Here is a 22,933-nt window from a genome sequence, read left to right on the forward strand (position 1 = left end):
CAGGTTGGTTAAGCATGATTTCCCCTTTATTATCTGTACTGACTACTCCCACTCACTATCTCGAGTGATACACAGTATATTTTGAAATGGGTTCCATGTTTTTTTTGCTCCTTCCCAGGGTCTGATATGAGGCTAATTGAAGTCCCTCTCCTCACTGTAAATCACATAGCAAAACACAGTATAACTCTCACTGGTATTCCACCAAGCCAGACAACACGGTCTCACGGGAGAAAAGGGGAATGACATAAAGATTCTTCCATTTTACTTTCCCTTTATTTGCCCATTATCGTTTAACACACATGTTTTTCCTCTACTGCTTTCTCCAACTTTTTCATTGTTACAGATCAGCAAATAGATAGGCAGGATTTGCATTTCAGTGTAAAATGTTAGATTGGTGAATGCAACGAACTCCAGGAAGAGCTCCCAGGGATGTCAGTTCTTTATGCAAGAAACAACTGCTTCTTACAAATCCCTCACCTCTGATAGTTCCACAGCACTCAGTAAGCACATCTCTTCTGATAAATCTTCCTTGTGTCTTACCCGAGGGAATCACTTAGCTTGAAAGAGACCTCTGGAGATCATCCAGGCCAACCCTGGATATTCACAGCCCTGACATTCATTCAGTTTACATACTAATACAGTATTTAAAAATCACTTGCAGCTGCACAAAACATATCAGATATTTTTAGTTACATTTTAATAAAGTAGGCACCTTGATAATTTACCGACAATCTTCAGATTCGATCAGCAAATGTAGTTCATGCGACTCTCAGAGACGCTGTCAGTAATTCCTACTGGAGTGCTCCTCATTTACCTCCTGCATCCCTATTGTGTCAGATGAGCTGCGGTCTTTCAGGATCAAAGGAACATAATTGCAAATTGTTGAAAAGAAGCTCAGAGATAGGGTGGATTAGCAATGACAAGAAATATGAACATTTGACTGGCATGGAAGCAGCACCAGATGTTGCTGCAGTATCTATCTATACTTCCAGTTCTCTGGCCCAGTGTCCACCCATCCAGGCCTCAGAAGCACAGTGGCCTTTCCAGTTGGGGAATCAGGCAAGTGCATCTGTTCTAGATTATACTGCCAGCTTATCTGCTTACAGGTGATTTTTTCTAACTATCAAGTCACACATTTGCACCTGGTAATCTTTTAGGTGACCTGTTCCCATGTATGTTTGTATCTATGACATCTGAGACTTCGCAGATCCTTTCTAATAGATTGTCTATCTATTGGAAACCAATGCACATTCAGCAGCAAGGTTTCAAGACAGCCGAAGAGCCTGACTTTTTGGCACACAGCTTCAGATACAACTATTAAAGCCAAATATTTGTTTCACCGTAGATGCTCTTGTTTACCTGTAATGCTTTTCCTCTGTGCCAAGGCTGGCATAGGGAAGCAGTCTCTTTACTCTTCGTGAAGTCTGCTGTGTGCTGTTCAATTTGGTGTAACAGTGAGATTCTTCTTGCAATTTTGCAGAGATTTTAAATAACCTCTGTTGGTACCACACCCCTACTCTGATACAGAAGATCAGAGGATACAGGCTACTTTGGAAACACCCTAGTAACACTACAAATTGCTTAGAGCCAGTAACACAGCAGAAAGGCTAGTCTACCCGGGTGTGAGATACAGAGTTCAACAACAACAACAAAAAGCAGTGTTTGTTTATACAGGCAACATAAAAGACAGAAAAAGAATCTAATTCAGAGTAGACTGTATTGCCAGTTTCAGCAGTTACACTTGGATGAATCTGATCCTCAGGGTTAGCAATTAATTCCCTTCACTACTGGCAAGGTCACCTCACTTTCCAATTTTGCAATCTTTGAACTATAAAGAAATGAACAATTAAAAAAAGGGAGAGAGAGAAAGAGAGAGAGACTTAAAAATATTCCAATGACAGACACAGGCAGGAATATTCCCTGAAAGCCAAATGTAAGTACTGTTACCTACTGACTTTTAACTAATATGACTTGTTTTTAATTCACTTCATGTGCCAGTGCTATGGTGCTCAGGGCATACATGTGTATGTATATGAGCATACATAACACATAGAGTAAGACATATGACAAGTATTTATTTTAGATCCCTCTTCAGTCTTTCAGTTAGGACATTACGAGCTCATACATAGCATGAGATGTGACTCTGTTCAAAGTCAGTAGTTTTTAAGTGTTTCTGTGTTTTGTTCTGGCTAGATGTTACTGCTGTAACGTGCTGTCACCATAAAAAGCAGAAAGGTGAAAGCTGTTCACCACAAGCATGATAAAGTTATGACTCCTAATAAATGATATAAATTCAATTCTCAAAATTGTGGAAGATGTTAAAATATATTGTGTAACTTTTTAGTATGGGCATAGCACATATTTTATCCTGCCTAAGGTCAGGAACAGTGCTGCCAATAAACAGTTAATTTTAGTCAACAGATGCACGTTGTTTGTAGCTTACTAGCCTCTGAAGCAAGGCCATTCACTCAGTCTTGCTTGTGAATGAATATCTCAAAATCACAATCAAGACTGAAGTTAAATGGTCTATGACTCAAACAGGCAAAAGTACATGGTAACAGCCTCTCTCCTGAATGATAGTGAAGGAAGCTGGTCTTATCCATTTATAGTCTTCTTATTCTTCTGTTAAATTTACCAAACTAATCTTTCATCAACAGCAAATTTGCTCTTTTCCCCCTTCTTCAAAACAAAGAAGAACATATTTTTATGTCTACTCTAAACAAGCAATGCTATAATGGCACAATTCAATTTAAGAGTTACTTCTGTTTTAAGTAACTCTGTTACTTTCTGTTCTATTTTAATCAGTATATTTATATCTCAATAGCTCTGGGGGAAAAAGAAAAAATAAAAAAAAAGCAACGCGACTATGGCAGTGGGACTGGAATACGTTCACTGATGTGTCTTTCTAAAATCAACTTGTTGACTTCTGGGATTTAAACACTGTTAATCATGAGTGTATGATTATAGCATCACACTCTCTCAAGACAAACGCCTGAATCAGGGATTACTTTTAATTAATTCTTTATACCTAGACTTAACTGTAATCAATTCCAATCAGTCTGTATGTACACAATGAAAGTAAGCATGTCCACACACCATATAGTGATAACCTGGATATAGTGAGAGTCTGGATCACAAATTTCAAGATTCTGTCAAAATCCATCAGCTTTTCAGGCCTGAGGAGAGAGAAGGGGAAAAAAATAAAAATAAAAATAAAGAGAGGGGAAAAAAAAGGCAAATGCCCTGAGTCAAAAAGCCTACTTGTGTGTGTCTCTAAAAAAGCAGAACAACAAACAAGTTGAACTACAGACAATAACCTTTACAAGACATACCCACACAGGGCTGCATCCCTATGTCAGAGCTAACAGCCTGCAGCCGTGACAGGCCCTGAGCTGAGGTCAGACTTGGACCCAGCGGTTTGCACTGTAGAGCAGGATGCTGCCCTTAGTCTTTATGGAGGATACCAGACTTCAAAACAAGCTAAAGGGACATTTATCAGAAAACTGGTTTTACAGGGGAATGGCAGTAAGTCTTTCATGTGTTTAGTGAGGCAGCTGTAGAGAGAGCAGAAAGATACTATGATCTCCCAGAGAAGAGATCCCAGCACTTATTTTCTTGCAGACCTTTGCAAAAACATAGCTCATTGAACCAAGTGTATCAAGTTCTCTTCCTGATGAATCATGGTAACAATAGAATATGGCTGTAAGAGACAAGAATTCAGACATAAATATATAAAATCTGAATTAGGAAAGGCTAGGCCACAGATAAATCTAAAAGACAGACAATGATGTAGCTATTGCACTTAATAAAATTCCATAAACCTGCAGTTTAAAAGAGTAGAGGGGGAAAAAAGCCTCATGACAGACCAGTGAGAGTCTGGAAACATCCATCTGGAGAAAAGATTTGTCCTGAAAAGCCTTAGCTGAAGCACTGAAAGCAGTGATGTGGAGAACACAGCTCAAACAAACACAGGTCTCAGCAGCAGGCTCTGCCCGTTATTCCTGATTTTCCTTCCTTCTCTGCCAGTTGGGTGCCCATGCAACACCAAGCAGGACTTTCTGGAGATAGTTCTCATTAGCAACTGGGTTGTTATTATTCTCTTTAATATGGATCGATACTGCTGTATAAATTGATCCGTGTGATCGAACTGCTCCTGTCTCAAGCCATTCCAGAATGAGCATGTAGTGTCCCAGGCATTTTCTGAGCAGAGGGGAAGAATGCAGCTAATCAAGAGGGAAAAAAATGAGGGCTTTAATTATTTCTAACAAAGCACCTAGAGATCATCAAGAAAAAAAAAAAAAAAAAAAAGAAGGTACTAAGTTAAGATCAAAGGAATGCTTTGTCAAAATAATAATAAAAAAAGAGATGAGAACATCTTCACCAGATACTCACCGGGGATTTAGGAAAAGCCATAGCACAGGATTTCTCTATTTGTGTCAAACACTGCAACCTTCTTGATAAGGAAACTAAGTGAGAAGACCCTTGAAAGCAGTGCTCTAGCAAAGCACAGGCACAAGCTGCTTTGAGATTATTTTTTTCCCCAGTAAAACTGAGTGGCATTTCTCTGATGTATCTGAGAACAGACTGAATTTTGCAAAGCATGAAAAATAAAATAGGGCCATAAAGCCACTGCCCCGCTCAATCCGGTTTGAACATGAGTATCTGAATCTGAAAGCATAATAGGCTCAGGTTACCATCAATTTAAAGGACAGGATCTTGAGACTGTACCAGGAACTATTAACATAGACCTAACCTGGTTTCCATGCTAGCCAGAGTAAAGTTGGATTATATGTCACAAGACAAATATCAAATGTTTTATTTAATGATGACTGAAACCAATAAGCCAAATATTGGATGAATATAGCATTTGAGCAAACAGTGCTCAAAAATGGCATGAAAGAGCTACAGTCTTCCTCCTGGCAGCTTCAGATGCGTATGCTTTCCCAACAGATTATGTTTTAGAGCAGGTGTTGCTGGAAATACAGCACAAATAAAACACAAGTAGATAACTCATCTCCTTCTTTCTGCCCTGCTAACATGACTCAGGAGAGTAGGCACAAGCCCATTTCTCCTGCTTGAGCCTATTGAAGGAGGGTTTGCATGCTTATTCATGGGTCCTGAATCACATGAGGTAGCAAGGTGTAATGGGAGCACTCTTGTTGAAGTAGGACATTTTTAGGTCGCTTTTGAACCTTGTCAATAAAAACAGCCATCCAGCTAAAAGCAGAATGTGCAGCAGGCTTTCTGAAGGATTTCATGCAGAAAGGAAGCAATCGTTTGAGTGATGCCAGACTTGTTTACAATCGCTTCACAAACCAGAGTCCTCTCTAGAGAAGTAATAAAATCTGAGGCAAGTATTCTAGACCCCTCCACAGGGAAAAGAGAATGAAGCTTTCCCTTTTCTCTTTTCTAATGAGGTGGCCCCTTGCGTGATTGCAGTTGGCTCCTTGCAGTGTCCACAGCTTTTCCAGCTGAAGAGCTGTGAATTTCCATCAAATTGGCAAGCCCTGAATTTTACTGTTGGCAGCTGACAAATTCTACATCAGCCCTGGAATTTCGCTAGTGTTTTACTGGATTTTCACCGACAGTCAGATGGGTACAGTCAGTGTGCTTCTGCTGATATAAATTGTTTAATACTCACTGATACTTGGATTAAAATAATGCACCAGCGAACTTAGACATGCAAAACTTGGCATGTCCACAAGTCAGATAGCTCAGAAAGCTCTGGTGTGACTGGATCCATGAGCACTGATGAGCAAGCCTAGAATTACCTTTAGATCATTCTACAGATCAACAGTATCAGCAATAGGAAAACAATTCATTGATATTTAAATAGGGTGGCTGGAACAGGAAAAAGACTAGCCTAGTCACCAAACACACATGGATAATAAGCGACACAACAGGAAGCAGGATCCCAGGATCCACCTTTTTTTTTTTTTCTTCCTTTTCTTAGGTATTAGGGTCATACTAAGTTTCCTACAATAAATGCTGTGCCCACACGATAATCTGTGCTTTTTAGATCTTGCATTCAAAAATAGAGAGGATGAGGGCAATGACTGGCCTCTATTTCCAGCTTTAAGGCTGGTCTGCTGCCCTGCTGTAAAGTCCACCCAGCTGTAAAATGAGACTAGAATATTGACCTCAATTTGTGCTCTACAGGGAGAAGACAAACACTCCCTATGATAAGTATCACTGAGAGGGCAATCTTGCCTGGACACACCATTAAAAATAACACAAAAGCATTATATTCCACTCAGGGAAAAAGTGAAGGGAGAAAGAAACTTAGTTTACCTTTGGATGGCCCTTCTCAAGTCACAGTATCCCAAACAATGCCAGCAAACATGCTCTGCTGCTCTGGGACATGATCTCACACTGCAGAGTGCTCCCAAACTCAGATAGCCTGACATAAGCAATGGGAAAAAAAACAGCAGAAACAGAGCGGAGAGAGGGAGTGCCACACGTCTGCTCGCTCTCCATGGTCCAAAAGCACATTGTCTGATCTCTGACACAACATACACTATGATTCCTGAGAAACTAAAAAAAAATAATATATATTTTATTGCCCAGCAGAGAGACTTTCTGCAGCAACAAAGACAGATGTGCTCTCTCATGGCATGGACAGGTTCTTAGCCTTCAGGCAGCCAGGCTACTGAGTAAAGCTGCTTGATCTCACCTTAGGGTCTAATTCATTTGCCAAAGTATTGCACAAGTGGCACTTTACTTGCAAAACACTTCCTCAGGTGGCTCACCTGACACCAAACGGCAGATAGCTTACTGCCCACGCAGCAAATTCAGTTTGGGGTTCCAGGTGGGTCACGGTTTGGTCATAGAGTCAGCAGCTACACATTCATTGTGGAAACGTTTCAAATGTTTTGCTAAAGATAGCTGGTTGCTTCCTGTCTAGTTCTGCCTCAGCTCATTCCCCCACTTCGGTGTCTTTGCCTGGAGGTAAGTGTCAGAACCAGATGAAACCAACAAAATTTCCAGAGTTTCAGTCTACTGATATGCCAAATCATTCATCCACTGGAGGCCAAAACAGAAAGGTTCTCTATCTGCCAAGCTCTAGGGAGACAGCTACATCCACGCCATTCCTGCAGGACTCTACAGATCACTATCCACAATTTGTTAGTTGTCAAGGTATTTAGTGAGGATAAGGTACATAACTTCTATGACATTAAACTGGCTCTGTGCATTGGGGTGCTTTGCATACCTAACTGCAATACGTACGTTTTCATGCTTTGTATAGTTTGCTGCAGGATATGTTCAGAAGCTCGGCTAGGTTTTTAAAAACCCTTTATGGCAGCCCAGGCATGACAGCCTCCATTAGGCATGGCTTCAGAATTTGAAATCTACACTTCCCTTCACATTGCAGGGAAGCACAGTAAAGGCCTTCTAGCCCCACAGACTCATGATTTTCATAGCACTTTGCATCACAGCGTGACACACACAAAGCTCACAGACAACAGTCAAGCAGGGTGGATAGTGGGCTGTCTGGTCCATCGCTGTGCTGCACAACTGCAGTTCCTACTACACGGCTTTGAATCCGTATGGCTCACGGATCTAACCAAGATCAAGACAGGGTTTCACCAAGCCTGCAGCTCAAACAGCCGTCCCTCTCTTTGCTAAACTTCAGACTGGTATTCAACGATAGTAGATTTATACAGCAGGCTATGAACCAAAGCACAAGCAAATGCAGAACAGGTCAGCATTACTGTCCTTGTTTGTGACCGAGATGTTTTTCAGCAGAAAACAAACTAGGATTGCAGCGTACATCACAAGTATATTCCAGAGAGGGAGCATAAACACACAAAAGAGTTTGCAGAGTCTGCAGCTGATTTAGCACGGCTCAGTAAAGAGTAAAAACTGGGCTGCACAGCTTTGCCAACACACATTAGGTGAATCAGTACTCTCATCTATTTAGCCATGAGTCTGGGATCTCACACGCAGCCTCAACCATCTTTCCTCTTTAGCTAGGAAACTGTAAACTGTCTCCTGTATAAAGTGCTGCCAGCAGTATTTATCCCACTAGCTGTACTAAATAATGTGCACAGAAGTCAATACATTAAGACACATACACATTTTGGGGCAAACGAAAGGTAAGATTACATGTTCTTCCCTAGCATATTGGGCAGTATTAAGTTCATTTCCAGGTTTCATAAACTTTACAAAGCCAATTATTTAACCTGATAGTCCTCAATTTCTGTTTTTTCTTCCCTAATGCCAGTTTTTGCTCCATTTTAATATATCCTCTTTCATTTCCTTTACAGCTAAATACTGGTCAGAAAAAAATGGCAGAAATTTCCCTTACACCAGCTGTTATAGGATCTAGTGCAGATTTTAAAATAGAATAGAGTTGCAGCCTGCATTCCAAACAAACTCCGGTAAACCATGTGAAAAGCATTGTTTGGGAGCAGTTGGAAAGATGACTGCGCTCCTGTTAACTCGTTTATTACCCTCTGTGTACAAAACAAGTAGCTGCAGTAACATCATCATACTGCGAATATTGAAAAGAGCACAACACAAAATAGAAAGTTTAATCTACGTTTCTGACACAAGCTGCTTATCAGCTTCAGCTGCACAGCTGTGGAAACTAATGGTACAACTTTACAGAATTTGGCACCATGAAAACTAATTTTTTGCACAGCCAGCAAACATAAAATGCAAAATAAATCGTCTTACACTAGGGAGGGCATTTGATTAAGATTAGCTACCATACTGCTGTTTCTATTGGGGGAGGATCAGACATAAGCAGAAGTAAAACCTTTTTTTTTTTTACTCTGCAAAACAGTTTTGCTCCCAGACCGAGACCTCAAAGTCACTCTAGTACAAACTACGATGAAGTACAGAAAGACAGTTAAGCAACCAAGAGAAAATGAAAAGCAACCAGTGGAGGTAGCTACACAGACCAGCCACATGTAAAATATTTTGGCAGAACAGAAAACTTACAGGTGACAGCTTTATACTTCTCTCCTTATTTGAGGTTTTCCTTAAAGTAACTTACTGAGCCTGCAGTTACAAAGGCTGCCTTTTGTCCAGCCTGTTTTTCTGCACTTTAGCCTGAAAATTCAGAGCCTTAAAAGAAGACAGTTCAGTCTACTGCTTTTCTCAGGAAGTCTTCTCAGTCCTGACTTGCCAGGCTCTGGCCACAAAGCCGTCAGCCACAGCTTTGGTGGTGGTGAACACCTGGAGGCAGGCTTGGTGCAGGCCAGTGTAGGACTGCATGAGATCTGGGGCTGACTTGTAGCATCAGAAACAAAGAGGGCCAGGATACAGCCATCTGCCTAATGTCCAGCAGGCTAAAAGAAATCTGAAGGTAAGCTAGCATAAGTACTGGCTAGTGTTAATCAGAAACCAAAATTTTCGGTTCAGGTAAGATTTCTGAAATAAATACATAGTTCAATATGCATTTCAAACTGGGGATACCTAAGTCCTGAGAGGCCTGGGTCTCTCTGCAGGATGCAACTGCAAAGCAGCCAGCTATCGGTCTGCCTTTGAGCCGAGGAGCACAAGGAGCAGGATCTCCCTGACCTGTCAAAGAACTCAACTTGTGGCCAGGGCTCTGAGGGCTCCTAGGCTCTCCGCTGCCACCCGCCTGTCAGGCAGGCTGCCAAGTTGCTGGGCAGGAAGGAAATCAGGGAAGTTTCTAACAGAAAAAACATCCCACTGGAAAATTTCTGACCCACTCTAATAATGAGCCTACTTTCAGAGTCAGGTATGATGCTGGCAGAAGGCAGGGCAACCCACTGCATTTTCTGTTCAGTTATTGGCTTCCTATATGAACTTCTTTGTGTACCATACACACAGCATCCACTGAAGTAATCATTACGATGGTTGGTCATAAATCCCTTCAAAACTCTGCACAGCAAATGACATTCCTGTTCCTGAGAATGATGACAATTGTTAATTGGTGCTATTCAGAAGGTAAGATTTTCTTTGGTAAGGTCTTTACTGCTTTAGGCAACCACATGTACTTTTGGCAGTGTCTCCAGACAAGCCTCGTTGGCAGCGTACAGTATATGCCTCGCTCGGAAAGATTGCATGAAAAAACAGCTCACTTTCCAGTTCCAATTCCAAGGCTTCGTAAACTTGGCAAGGCTGACAGCATAGTCTGGCCTGACTGCAGGAATAACTGATGCCTGATAGGTAGCATCCTGCAAAACTGCCAGCGCTGCTCATACAAACACTGCACCTCTACAAAAGGAGACCTTAGCCTAACTCCCTGACCACTGAGCTCACCAGCCCACGTACCTTTCATTGTTCAGGGTCATTCTTGGAGGATCGAGGTTGGGGTTCTCCATGGACTCCATCTGAGGACAGCGTAGGAAGTAGTAGAGGGTATGGAGAGCATCAGGGGACCAGGAGATGGGTTGCTGCTGCCGCGTTTGCCGAATGGGGCTCATGCCTGGGCGGATGGTGTTCAAGCACTGCATGTGGTGCATTGCTCGTGAGACCAAATCACCTGCACAAGGAGAAAGAATGCAAAAGAGTCTCTTTACTATTCATCCATGGTCCTCTTAAGTACACTCTACCAGCTAAATGAAGTCTCTCACAGCTAAGAGAAATGCCCTTTGCGTACCAATACACTTTTTCTTTAACTAAGCCAAAAGCTGCCCTCAAGCTGCCACTTTTTGCAGTTTGTTGTAAGGGAAATTTTGTTGCCACTTTCAAGTGGCAAGTTATCACTTAGAGATTTAAACTCCTCTCAGTCACCATACATTCAGAACAAGAGCTTTACAGTGATTTTTCCATCCTGTTTTAATGATCTTTTTCTTCTATTTCAAACCAGGTATTAATGTTTCTTACCTGCCTACAAAACTGATGATACCATCATGGTATCAGAACGATTTTACAATCAATTGCCAGAGCTGGGAGCATAGCTTACACAAGGCAAAGCCAGTACCACGTATATAAATATTTTGTTCTCATCTCCAGCATCAGTATTTTAGGTTATGAGATTACTCCCAATTCTTTCAACTGGGTTCTGAGGTTCAGGTGCCTGTGACTAATTAATGATGCGTTCAGTATAGAAACCCCTTCTCTGAGGGGTCTGATTTTCTCCTTCTCACTCTACCTGCAGGTTTCTCCAGAATAACAAGACCTGACTCTCTTATTAAAAAGCCAGTCTTTATCATGCTGGCTGTCACAATCTGCTCCAGGAATTTGCCCCTGAGCCTTGTAATAAGTGCAATCCAGGAGCTTTCGGAGCTGCTCAGTCCTCCTGGTCTTTGAATTTGAGCCAAACTGCCTCTGTTTCAGAGTACTGCTGGACTTGACAAGGCCTTGAAAAAGGCAACCTGTGTTACACCGTTTCTATGAGTAAAGAAGTTTAAGGCTGCAGATTTCTAAAAAGTTCACAGAGCAATGACCCCAAGACAGCAGCTATGCAGGGAGTCTTTAGTCACATAAAGCTGACATTTGTGTAATATGCTTGCTTTGGGCACACCCTGTTTACTCTCCTTTTATTGTGGTGCATTACAAACTACATGAGCTTTGCAATAAAGGCTCCAGACGTTACATCTTTGAGTAGTGTGACTACCATACCACCGGTCTGAATGATTACTATACATAGCTAGGGTCTATTTTTTCCTTGGGAGCATCTTCTGTTGCTTTATGCTTTACAGTCCCCTAAAACTCTCACAGGAAACGTCAGTCCATTGTGTCCCACAGCTACAATACTGGGAAAGGATGGAACTGAAATAGTCACCCCATCTCAAAGCTGGATCCTGAGAAAGCACCTTGAACTTACCCATGACGATATGAATTATTCGCACCTCCCTCTGAGATTCTTAGGAAGCTTTTTGTTCTTTTATATCACAGCAAGACTCTAAATTTGCCAAACAACTTCCAGCTGAAACCTTGAGGTCCTAGTGTTGCACAGGTGAGGGAGAAACCCCCACAAAGCCCCCGTATGTCTATACAACATTATTAGTGGTTCAGATCAATGAAGTACTAAAAATCTCTGTTTGCAGTGTAAAGTTGTGCCACTCATTTGGTGCATAGTATGTTCAAGGACCCACTTCAGAATGCAAAAACCTTCCAACACCTCCGCCTTTCCACTTCAGTAGCTCCTGACTCTCTACAATCTAAAAATTTTACAAGAATGTTGTGAATCCTCTAGCATTGGTACTAAACACAGAAGCCTGCACAATTATAGAAGAAATGCATCTGGAATTTAAATTTCCAGCACAGAATAACGTTCCTTCTCCTTTGCACACTCACTCTCTTTATTTTTTTGGCAACATGCAGCAACATTAAAAAAAAAAAAATCAGTAGGCAACTGTATCAGGAGATCTATTCACTAGATGTAATGACCAAGTTGGCCAAAGCAGGCTGGGGGAAGAGAGAGAGAGGAAGCTGTATTCAATCATAGGCCCATGCTACAAATGTTCTCTTGTGTTCCAGGATAAATAGAGGTGTGTTAAAGGAATTTGAAAACCTCAAATTAAGGCAGGTTGCAAAATAAATGGTGAAACCCACAAACTCCTTGCTGGCCCCTGACATTCATTAGCATTCACGTGGTAGAGACTAAGAAAGTGATGCCAGCAGAAACGTTGCAAGGGAAAAGTAGACCGGGAAAACACAAATCATTTTTGTTTACTTTAAAGAGGCTTTGTGAGTAGTCTAGGAATGGAACATTTCATTTGGTTACCATTAAAAAAAGTTCTGAACAAGTTTTTGTTACTGAAGTGCTCTCAGATTTTTTTTCCCCTCCACTTTTTGTTTTTAAGTAACCAAAAAGCTTTTCCTTGAGTATCCTGTACCCTTGACATTTCCACTGTGTAAACTCTAAAAAAGGAACTCTCTCAGCCATCTGAGGGAGGTGCCACTGCTGTGTTCCACAGAAGTCCAAGAAAGCCTCCAGAAGTATCTAGGCAAAAGCATCCATCTTCTATTGGCACTAGCACCACTAACTACCAAAAGGCTAGAAAAAACGCATCTTATACATTAATTAAGTATAAAGTAGTCTAATGAACCAACTTCATTTTCATAAACGGCACCATGAGACAATTAAATCTTACACAACACTGGCCACATACTCCTCACACTGTCAACAATGGCAACGCTCCCACTGACCTCAATAGCAGAGGGACCGGCTCTCCTGCTTCATTGAAAGAAACCCACATTCAATTACAACTGAAACTTACTCAGTTCAGAGATGCTTCCAACGCAAGTTGCCAACAGAGACTGCTCTAGAGTTCGGAGCTCCAGTTGGGCATAAGCATCAGCCCGTCCATCGCTGCACACAGAGCCGTCATTGTACGGGCTGAAGTAGGCAGGCAGAGACAGCACACCTGGGGAAGAGAGCAAGGAAAGGAACAGACCTGTTACAAGAGAAGTTACAGGAGTGGAAAAGCGAGTCTCCGTACTGATAGGAGCGATACGGAGTTGAAACACGTTTGTGCCTTAGTCAGGGGACTCGAGGTTTTTTGAACAGTTCAAACAAAATCAAATAGTGCTGTAAATACCATTGGAATGAATAGAACATGGCAACTAGGCTCCAGGTAGCACAGATGGGTGTTTCCACAGCCCGTAAAAACTAGAAACAAATTGCAGTTGAGATAAAGCTACATGAAAAGCGTTAGTGAAGTCTCTAACATTGTTTATACAACAACTCAGCTGTGCACACACAGGTTGCCTTTGAACAGCTGTATGTAGATTGCTAGATATAAGGGCCTGATTTTCAGAGGTGTGGAAGATAACCTCAAGTCCATCTAGGGTAAATGGTAGCTGCAATCTTTGCAGCTCTGAAAATAAAGCCAGGGGCTATGCCAGTTCTTTGAACCTGCATGCAGTTTCAAATGTGCAGACTGTGGTTTCTACATGCGTGAACCTTTGGCTTTGCCAAACTACGCCTACAAGTTTTGAGGTTGGCTGTAGTTTCATCTCTGTAAATGACCCCTTTATTAGAGATAGATTGGAAGGATAGTAACATTGCACACATGCAGTCACTGTACACGCACTCCTTCCATTCTGAAGGATTTTATCTTGCATACATGAGCACTAATGCACAGTAACCAAACACAACTAAGGATTTGCAAACAGTTTTCTGTCATTATTGGGACCTCCTCATGCTTTGTGCCTGTCCTTACAGCTCATTTGCACTGGTAACAAATTAGAGGCTTTTTGGGTGAACAGGCTGGGAATGGTAGTGACAACTGGGGAGAGTACAAAAAACCCCTGAGATACAGCTTCATGTTGATGTGCAAGCTGTCTCTAAAAGAGGCAGCCATTTACTTCTCCCCAGTCCCACTTTTCACCCCATAACTTTTATTGAGCACAGCAAATCTACAGCCCCATTGCAAGTCAGTGCCACGCAGATCCCCCAAATACAATTTTGCCTCCTCTGCTTTCCTCCCAGAAACTCATTAGTTGATCGGCTTTTCTTCCAATTAGTGAGCTGAATGGTTTTGCCCTGTGGCCACAGGACTGCTCTGAGTGGCACAGAGGGGAGAGGGGCTGTGACCTCTACGGCTGCTGGGAGGCAGGGGGCAGGGATACGTGACCAGGGCGCGGCTGGGAGAGGGGACCTGCTTCCTCTGCTGGCACCCTGCGGGGAGCCCCGATGAGCCACAGCGTGACACCACATCCACAGTGCAGGTGGACTCTGAAAAGCTTTTTGGAGTCCACTCACCCAGAGTTCCTGTATCCTGGTGTTCAGCTGCTGCCACATCATTAATTACAATTTATCCCACAATTGCAGCAACATATCCTCGAACTAAATTTTCTGTGATGTTAGACAAGGATGCTTACGGCCCCTTCTGCCTGTGCTCTTACCCTGCTGCATCCTGTATTTTGGATTTTTTCCACTTTGATCCATGCAAAGTCATACCAACAGCTTTCAGGTTCGACCTGCATTTCCTTCCCACCCTCACCTCCTGACCCCGGCTCAGTGTTGGATGTGGAGATACTCTGCTCAAATTGCAGCGACCTCCTGTCACGTAGGTGCTCTGCAGTTTTGTCAAACAAAACCCTTGCCAGTTGAACTGCAGCGTATTGGGCAAGACCTTTGTTTCTTTGTCTTGATGTTTTCTTTGAAATTATATGCTGAATTGATCTCTCCTACCCTTTTCACATCCTCCTTGCATCCTGCTCGGTGGCAAAGCCAAAGACTGCATCAAAAACATCCTGGACATTTTGAGGATAAGGGAATGATTTATCCTGTTGTGCTTCTTCACTGTACTTCACTGTTAGTTAATGGAGAAAACTCTGCCAATGCCCTCTGTAACCTGAATAATTAGGAAGTCGAGGCTTTAAAAGCTAACAGAAGCGATGCATGCAAACTAGAAGAGCTTGCTAACTACACTGTAGCCTCCTATACAGAGCCTAAGCCACTTCCTTTTCCACGTTAAAGTTATGAAAGGATGTTTTAAGACATATGGATTGAATTTATGGCAGAGAGAGAACAAAAATAGACTGATTTGTCAAAAGTTTCAAATAGAGGCATATAATTCTACAGAGGCGAAAACAGAAACTGGCAGTTACATTATTAAACCATGCAGAGCTAAAAAATGGTGCACATTTCCTCTGCCAGCCTGCCTTACTTGGTTCCATTTTCTAAAGAGGAATTAAAAATCAAGGCTTGCAGACTGATTTAAATTGGCTCACGTAGGAAACAACACCTTCTCAGTTTTTCAGTTAATTGTTTGCCAGGTGCTGTGGGTAAGACGAAAGAGGGATGATTTATTTACTTTTGGAAAAATTACTCATACGAGACAGTCACGGGTGAGATTTATGTTCTCACCTGCCGTGGTACGGCTGAGGAGTATCCCCAGCGTACCAGGGAGCAGCGAGGAAGTTACCGAGACTCCGGCCCCGTGCCAAAGCCCAGTGATGTCACCGGGGATTTTCCCGGGGACTGCAGTGGGGGATGAATCAGGCCCTGCCTACCTAAGGCCTCGCAAAGGCTCACCAGGTTGGGCAGGTCTTGGTAGGTATGAGCAAGCCTGGGAAGGGGAAGCCACACTGCTCCCTGCAGCGCTGGAGGCAGACTGAGAGCAGTCCCTGGGCGGGCAGCAGAGCAGAACCGTACCCCACAAATTATTACTGAAGAGCTTTATGGCCCTCATCTCGCAGCACGCTGGCCGTGATTTCTCTTCCAATATATTGCCAGTAACTGCAGAGTTGGAAAAGCATTATACTCGCTCTTCAGATCAGAAATCCAGGCACGAGGACATCTGCAGTCAAGCTTTGACTATTGGTATTATAATTAGGAACAGGACTTAAGTTTTCATACCAATTAAAAAAAACCTTTGACTGTAAAAACAACATCATTGTGATGACTACTCGTACCCCAAATGGTGGTATCAGCTCTGCTCCTATCCAAACCAAGCAATTTGTAAGTAAAAGGTGTTACAAAGGTATAAACTGTCGAGGCAACTTCTACTTCTGTCTGGCATTCACATTTCTGTATTTTTATATTTGTGGCAACGCTGGTTTTAATCACGGCTAACTAAATAAGCAAAAGTATAATTGAAATAAATCAATTCATGTCTAAACACTCTCTTTCTGTTTGGAATCACGTTAGAACTGCTGATTTACTTCCTGAAGCTCAAGAAAATGTTTTCTCCACAAAACAACAACGTGAACCAGCACCTAATTACTGTGCAGGAATGAGCCACTCAGGCATGCACACCACCGTTCTTAGAGCGTTTTCTCTGATGTGGGTTACGCTGTGTTATATCTCAGGCTGTATCCTGGCATTCTGGTCACAATTTTTTTTTGTTAATTACCCAAGGTTTTCAGTATGGATCCAAGCCCAGGTGAAGTTAGTGAGCGCCTATTAATTTTAGTGGGCCTTAGATCAAGCCTCGAGAGCACAAGCTAAGAAGTCACCTCTGTAGAACGGCGTGAGGCAACACCCTGCAGCAGCCCGATTGAAAGCACGTTTGTAGTGCCGTGATTAAGGCACAGCTGGCTAACAATTTGTTTCTGGTATTTCCATAGCCTTTGAAATAGCAGCTGGAAATAAAGGCATATTTATTCTACCTCAGTTAATATATGAAACCGGTTCATGGGCACTTGCTGCCAATGATCTTAAAAGGCTTCACAACTGGGTAAAACTCCAGGTTAGTGTTCTTTAAACTGAAATCATTTGGCTTGCCCAAAGATTTTGAAATTGTTGTCTGTAATTTGATGCTAACAAGATATTAAAAAACAGCAACTGAAAATATTTCCAAAATCTCACCTGGGTTCAAGGAAGAAGACCCTTCACACTCTTGGATACCTTTGTGATTTAACAGTTGCTGCAGTTCTGCTGTGAGCTTTGCCTACAAGGTGACTGCCCACGAGCAGGGCTCTGCAACGCGCTGCTTGCTCTCCCTAAGCTGGGCAATCGGTCCAGCCCTCGAGCAAGGAACTTTCTGTAAGGAGCCCTGGTCCAGCTCAATGTCCTCTGATGATACCGAAGCTGGCATCAACTTCTGCTCTTTGGATACCAAGCCACAAGGAAATGCAAAGACTTCTACCTGAGTTTTATTTTAAAATTTGAATGTTTAAAAATTAATTCACATAATATTTTCCACGTTATCTTCACCCTTTATGCTGTTTGCACATTATGTTCATGAAAAAGGACTAACCGTCATTTTTACCCTGCCGTAGTCATTTTCTCTATGCTTTCTCTACTTTAAATCCTTCATGCTGGGACACAACTTCCTAACGATTAACACATCAGCCGTTTGAGGTCTTTCAAACACTTACATGATGTCTGGAGGTTAAGATGGGGCCACTCAAAAGTGGCAAAGGGCCAAGGAGGCTTGTCTGGAAAGTACTCCAATTCTGCTGTCTGGGATTCCTCACGGAAACTGCCCAGGGTACTAACTGTTATTTCAGAAAAGTGCAACTCAAATTCTCAAGAGCTGCCTGTATTCACAATAGGTTAGGTAATGAATTAGAAACATAATTAGGACAGGGTCATACATTGCAAACTACCAGGCCAGAAAAAGAGCACTTTTTTTTTCCCCCCTAAGATAAACATAATAGAGCCTATGAGACAATACAATGTGCATTGATTTTTCCCTTTGGCCAGAACAAAAACAAGTTCTATGGGCAAGCATTCTCTTTGTGTATTGTGTTTGCGTTGCACCTAACAGTGGGAATCATTACTGATTGCTACCACAACACAAATTGGTATGGGAGACATGTATCTATTTGACAAAAACAAGAAACAAAAGCCCTCAGAACATTAAGGTTCATCTTTAACGTTACAGGTTGTTTCTAAAGGCTCTTAATGCAAAAAGCCACATATGTGAAATCAGAACTACTGTGAATATGCTACAGAAATGTCTAAGGAAACCAAGTGTAAGGGAAAAAAAGTCTCCAAAAAAAAAAAAAAAAGTCTTCAGCCTCCAGCATCAACATACTTCTGCAATGTTTGGCTTGTGATAAATGCCATAAGAAACTTTCTCAGAGGTGAGAATGATAGCTGCTCCCAATGAACTGAGCTGTGACTTAGAAGACCAAAATTTTGAAGGCAGACGGCAATGACCTGACTGTGCTGAACAGCCAAATCCCACTCGTTTCAATAGACCTGGTAAAAACCTCATCCAACTGCAATTGCAGTTTCCCACATTGGAATTTGGCTGTGACAACAGGCTGGCTGTCACCTTGCACAAAGTCCTATAATTCTTCATGGCAAGGAGCATTCAAGGCTTTCCTCATTTTTTTTGTCTCCCATTCTATCAAGCAACACAATGCTGTGCAGTTCCCTCTTGCCAATCAACTCAGTACAGACCCAGAGTACAGAGCACCACCTAGAATGAATGCCAATTCCTGGAGCTCTCTGTTTTCTCCTTGCTGAACCACCATTCAACTGCTTAGAAAGCTCATCCCTCCCTTATTTTATGAAATAAGACAGGCTTATCCTGACAGAATATAAACAAACAAATAACAACAACAAAATATGAAATAACAGGCAACCAAAGTGTTTCTGATATCACATACCCAAATCTAAACACATCAGGCTTTATAATCAAGTACAGTCATGCAATAGATGATGAGGAAGACTTGTGATCAGGAAACAATATGTATAATTGCTAACATATAGGAAAATAATACAGTGCTATAAAGCAGGCACGCATCCCTTTCAGTTTGTCTGTCGGCAGTATGAAAAATCAAACACAGTTGCTTGTATCTGCATCCACATTAAACAGCAATACCGTAATTGAAAACAGGAGGAAAAGCAGAAGGGGGGGAGCTTCAGCACAGAGAGAAAAGATCTTTAAATCTTCTGCAAGTGTTCGGCTGAGTCTCTCCATTGAAGTGCTGCTGTCCTAATGGCATAGTTCTGGACAGCTCTGATTGCTTCACAGAGCCTTCACATGAGCTAACTTAGCTCATTAACTTTCATCACTTAACTTTAAGGAAACTTCAGAGCTAACCCAGCAGGAGATCTGATACTGCCTGTGAGGACCAGGACTGGCATACCTTGGGTGCACTGTGGCAAAGTCACCCAGCTGTCAGTTGTGCCTAGCTACAGAGCAGCAGCCCACCTGGCACCAAGACCAGCTGTAAGGCTGCACAGCAGGGAGAGGTGAAAACAAAAGATGAGGTACTGGGCAAGGCTGCATGGTGGAACTTGGACAACACCCGCATACAGTATCTTGGGCTTGAAACTCGAGCACAACCATTGCTTGCCTGTACTTCAGGAACGTTACCGGAGATGTGTTCTTAAAGCATGCAGTCTGGTCCTTGCTGTTCCTCGTTGTCAGCAGGCATTACTTGACTTCAGTATGAAAATGCCCCAAAACAGAGTTTTAAAGCAGTTTTAAAGTTGCAAAATCCACTTTTCTGGGGTCCAGGTCACTTCAATACCTTGCGTCCCAAAGCCATGTGAAAGCAGCAGAGCTCCCAGAGCTACAGGAGCTCAGACTCTGCCCTTCTCCGTACAATGCCAGGGCAAGAGCAGAAGCCTACTATTACCACTACTACCAATCCTTAAATGTTTCCTTACTCCTAAATTACTAACTATATTCATAAGGCCCTTTCAAACATGCTACATACTTTGCCTCACTTTTGCCATGAAAATTATGGAATTGGGCTGAAAGTTGGAGGAGAGAAGGTAGGAAGTATCTACATGAACTACTACATTTGAATTCAGCTGTGACAGACAGGATTGCAAATGACTATAAATGTAGGAGAAAGGCCTGGGTTTAGTACTGAGTCAGTATTTATTGAGTCATTAATCCCACTTCCATATCCCTGTGGTCTTCTGGACAACCACTAACCTGGCCTGGACCCAAGCGCTTAATTGAACACGAGCTCAAGGGAACATATCCTAGGCTTATATTTTAATGACTGCCAAAAAAACATAGCAAATTTTATCTTTAGCAGCAGCAGCATACTTTGGAAGATAAAAGGTATCGGTGCTTTTATGAGCTGGTGATTATCCTCATTTCCATTTCTTCACTGGGGAAGCAAGAGACAAAAGAAGGAGAAACAACTTTCCAAACTCATGCATCAGAACCAGGGCTTTGTGAGATCCAAACGGCCCAGTTCAGAAACCCTGTGGCATTAGACTTCTCCTGCATGAAATTGGCCAACACCGAGCCAAAGACGAAATACAAAACCAGAATCCTGTGCCAAAAAAAATGAGCACAGTCCAAGAGGCAGAGAAGACTTACCATTAACTAGTTGTGTAAACCCTGACCAACCAATTTAGTCCATCTTGGTGTCCCAGTTCACTTATCTGTGAAATGGGGATAGTGCTTTAGTCCTGCTAAGGGCAGTCTGACAGAAACAGCTTAATTGCTTCATTTCTCTCATTTTACTCCTTCATCCTACTCAACACTTCAGCAGTGTCCCCATTTCCTCTGTGTGTCAATAGTGTGCCTTTTGTCCCTTAGCAACAGCACATCTTTCATTTACATAGCCCCTTTTACCTTCAGCAATCCCACAGCCCTGAGACGCAGCAGCCTCCAAGATGAAAGAACTCAGTGCTGTGATGATGTGCAATGCCACCTCGGTGTGGCTTATGGTACAAGAAGAGAAGCTTTAACCAAGTGAGAAGGTTAAGAAACGTAAAATGGATTTTAACCTAATAGGGATTCTGGTGTGGATATAATGGTGGAATGGTTATTCTGGCAAATGTAGCAAAAATGCAGTTCAAAATAATAATAAAAAGAAACAATATACGAAAACCTAAACCAAACCGATAAATAAATATACGTGCCAGGTAAGCAATGGCAACTCCAGAAACACTAAATCATTTAGTACCATTACTACAGGGGTTAGAAAGCTTAGAAGGAAGAGTTTACTATCCCTTTTTCTACCACCTTGGAATTCCTTCCAAGTCCCCAGCTTAGATGCTTCTGCAGTAAAACAGCTTTACTTGGAGTAACCAGTGGGAGGGCAGCTTAGGCCTAACAAAACTGCAGGCACTAGCTAGAGCCCCAATACTATCTACAATAGCCTCTTCTAAACCATTCCTTATTGTTCACTGTCCTTCCTGAAATATGGTCTTTGAATCATGCCCAGTTCTCCAGATGTGGTCTGACTAAGCTCTTTGTACATGCCATAATGACCTCTCTTTATTTGTGTTCAATTCTTCTATTTATACATCCCGTGATCTGTATGCTTGCCAAACACAAAGAGGATAGTAAATTTATATCCACTGTCACTCCCAGTTCCTTTTCTTGGGGAATATCTAGAAAGAGAATCTGCCCAGGACAGTGCTCCAGAGTAACTTGCTTCCACTGTCAAGCAGTTTCTCTGGACAAGAAGGGCTTTTTCTCCCAAGCAGAGGGCAGGGCAGATGTGGCTGCTGTAGAACTGGCAACTGAGCACTGTGCAGCACAAGCAGGGCACGCAGTGAGGGCTCAGGCGTGCCTCCCTGGGCAGGGCTGGTGACTGGGCAGGCTACAGTGCTCTGCTAGCCTGAGGATGTCGACCCACATGGCACTCCATGGCTCTTCCAGACAAATAGCTTACTCTACGTGACCACTGCCTGTGAACGTCTTTGAACAGGTGAGCCTTTGGCCCGATAAAATCTGCCCTCCTTAGACTCTCCTGGCTGTAGTAAACGTGCCATTAAAGTAAAATTTTAGAAACTGTGGTCACTTAATAAACATGAAGACTACAATTACATCGGTTAATGACTTGAAATATCAGAGCTGCTTATTATATGTGCATTTTAAAAAGCCATGAGGAAATAGGAACTCAACAGTAAGCGAACGACTGCTCCTAAAGGAAAGGTCTCTCTTTACATGAGTCAAGGGCTGTCTCCATTAGCTGCCAGCAACACAGGCCCTCTGATGCACGGCTGAGCAGTTTTGATTTTTGCTAGGGTGAAATATGCATCTGTCACTCAGCATAAGATTGAAATTTTATCTGAGTGAAACACAGCCCAGTTCTGAGACCATAAAGTCTGACCTCAGGAGGGCAAGGGTTTGGAGTCTCGCTAAGATCATCACATGCATGCTGTGCTTGTGGGTGATAATGATTCAGGTTTTAGTCAGCGAGCAGACAACACAAAACTTAGGGCGGGTGCATCCTGGGCAGTCTGCAATAAAAATAGCAATAAAGTGCAGATTTCATACCTAGAGCTAATCTCCGACGTTGTCATCAACGCTGCTTCAATAAACTACTGGTCACGCCACTATTAATCTGCATGAGCTTTGTCATCTTCACCCCAAATTTTTACCCACTCTTGCCTAACATTAGTTTTAGCCAGCATAAATTTTCAGACAATTACAAAGACAAACCTCCACCGCACAGATAACAATGTTTGTGTTTGACATGTTAGACAGGGTTTATTTTCTAGGAGTGTTTTGATAGCACTAAGTTTCTGATAGCACTAGAGACAAGCCACAGTTCTGCCTCAGCATAGAAGCTGTCACTCTTTTAATTTGAATTCCCTCAAGTAAACAGTTGGATGTATTTGGCATTTTTTTCCCCACAGTACAGCAAATCTTTCTCTTACTATTATTAACATTTTGCA

At 42.3% G+C, this 22,933-nt stretch overlaps 1 protein-coding gene across 3 annotated transcripts in view; it reads right to left on the minus strand.

Moving 5' to 3' along the window:
- The window catches only part of ABTB2 (ankyrin repeat and BTB domain containing 2), a 164,105-nt gene that overhangs the window by 38,952 nt on the left and 102,220 nt on the right, over window positions 1-22,933 (minus strand). For all 3 annotated transcript variants that reach the window (XM_072039001.1, XM_027458333.3, XM_005022800.6), the window contains 2 exons: window positions 13,146-13,292; window positions 10,249-10,459 (listed from right to left, as the gene is read on the minus strand). In XM_072039001.1, coding sequence (XP_071895102.1) covers window positions 10,249-10,439 — 191 coding nt within the window. In that variant the 5' untranslated portion in view covers window positions 10,440-10,459; window positions 13,146-13,292. The remainder of the gene's footprint in view (window positions 1-10,248; window positions 10,460-13,145; window positions 13,293-22,933) is intronic.

The sequence above is a fragment of the Anas platyrhynchos genome, chromosome 5, assembly GCF_047663525.1.
Source record: "Anas platyrhynchos isolate ZD024472 breed Pekin duck chromosome 5, IASCAAS_PekinDuck_T2T, whole genome shotgun sequence".
NCBI lineage: Eukaryota > Metazoa > Chordata > Aves > Anseriformes > Anatidae > Anas > Anas platyrhynchos.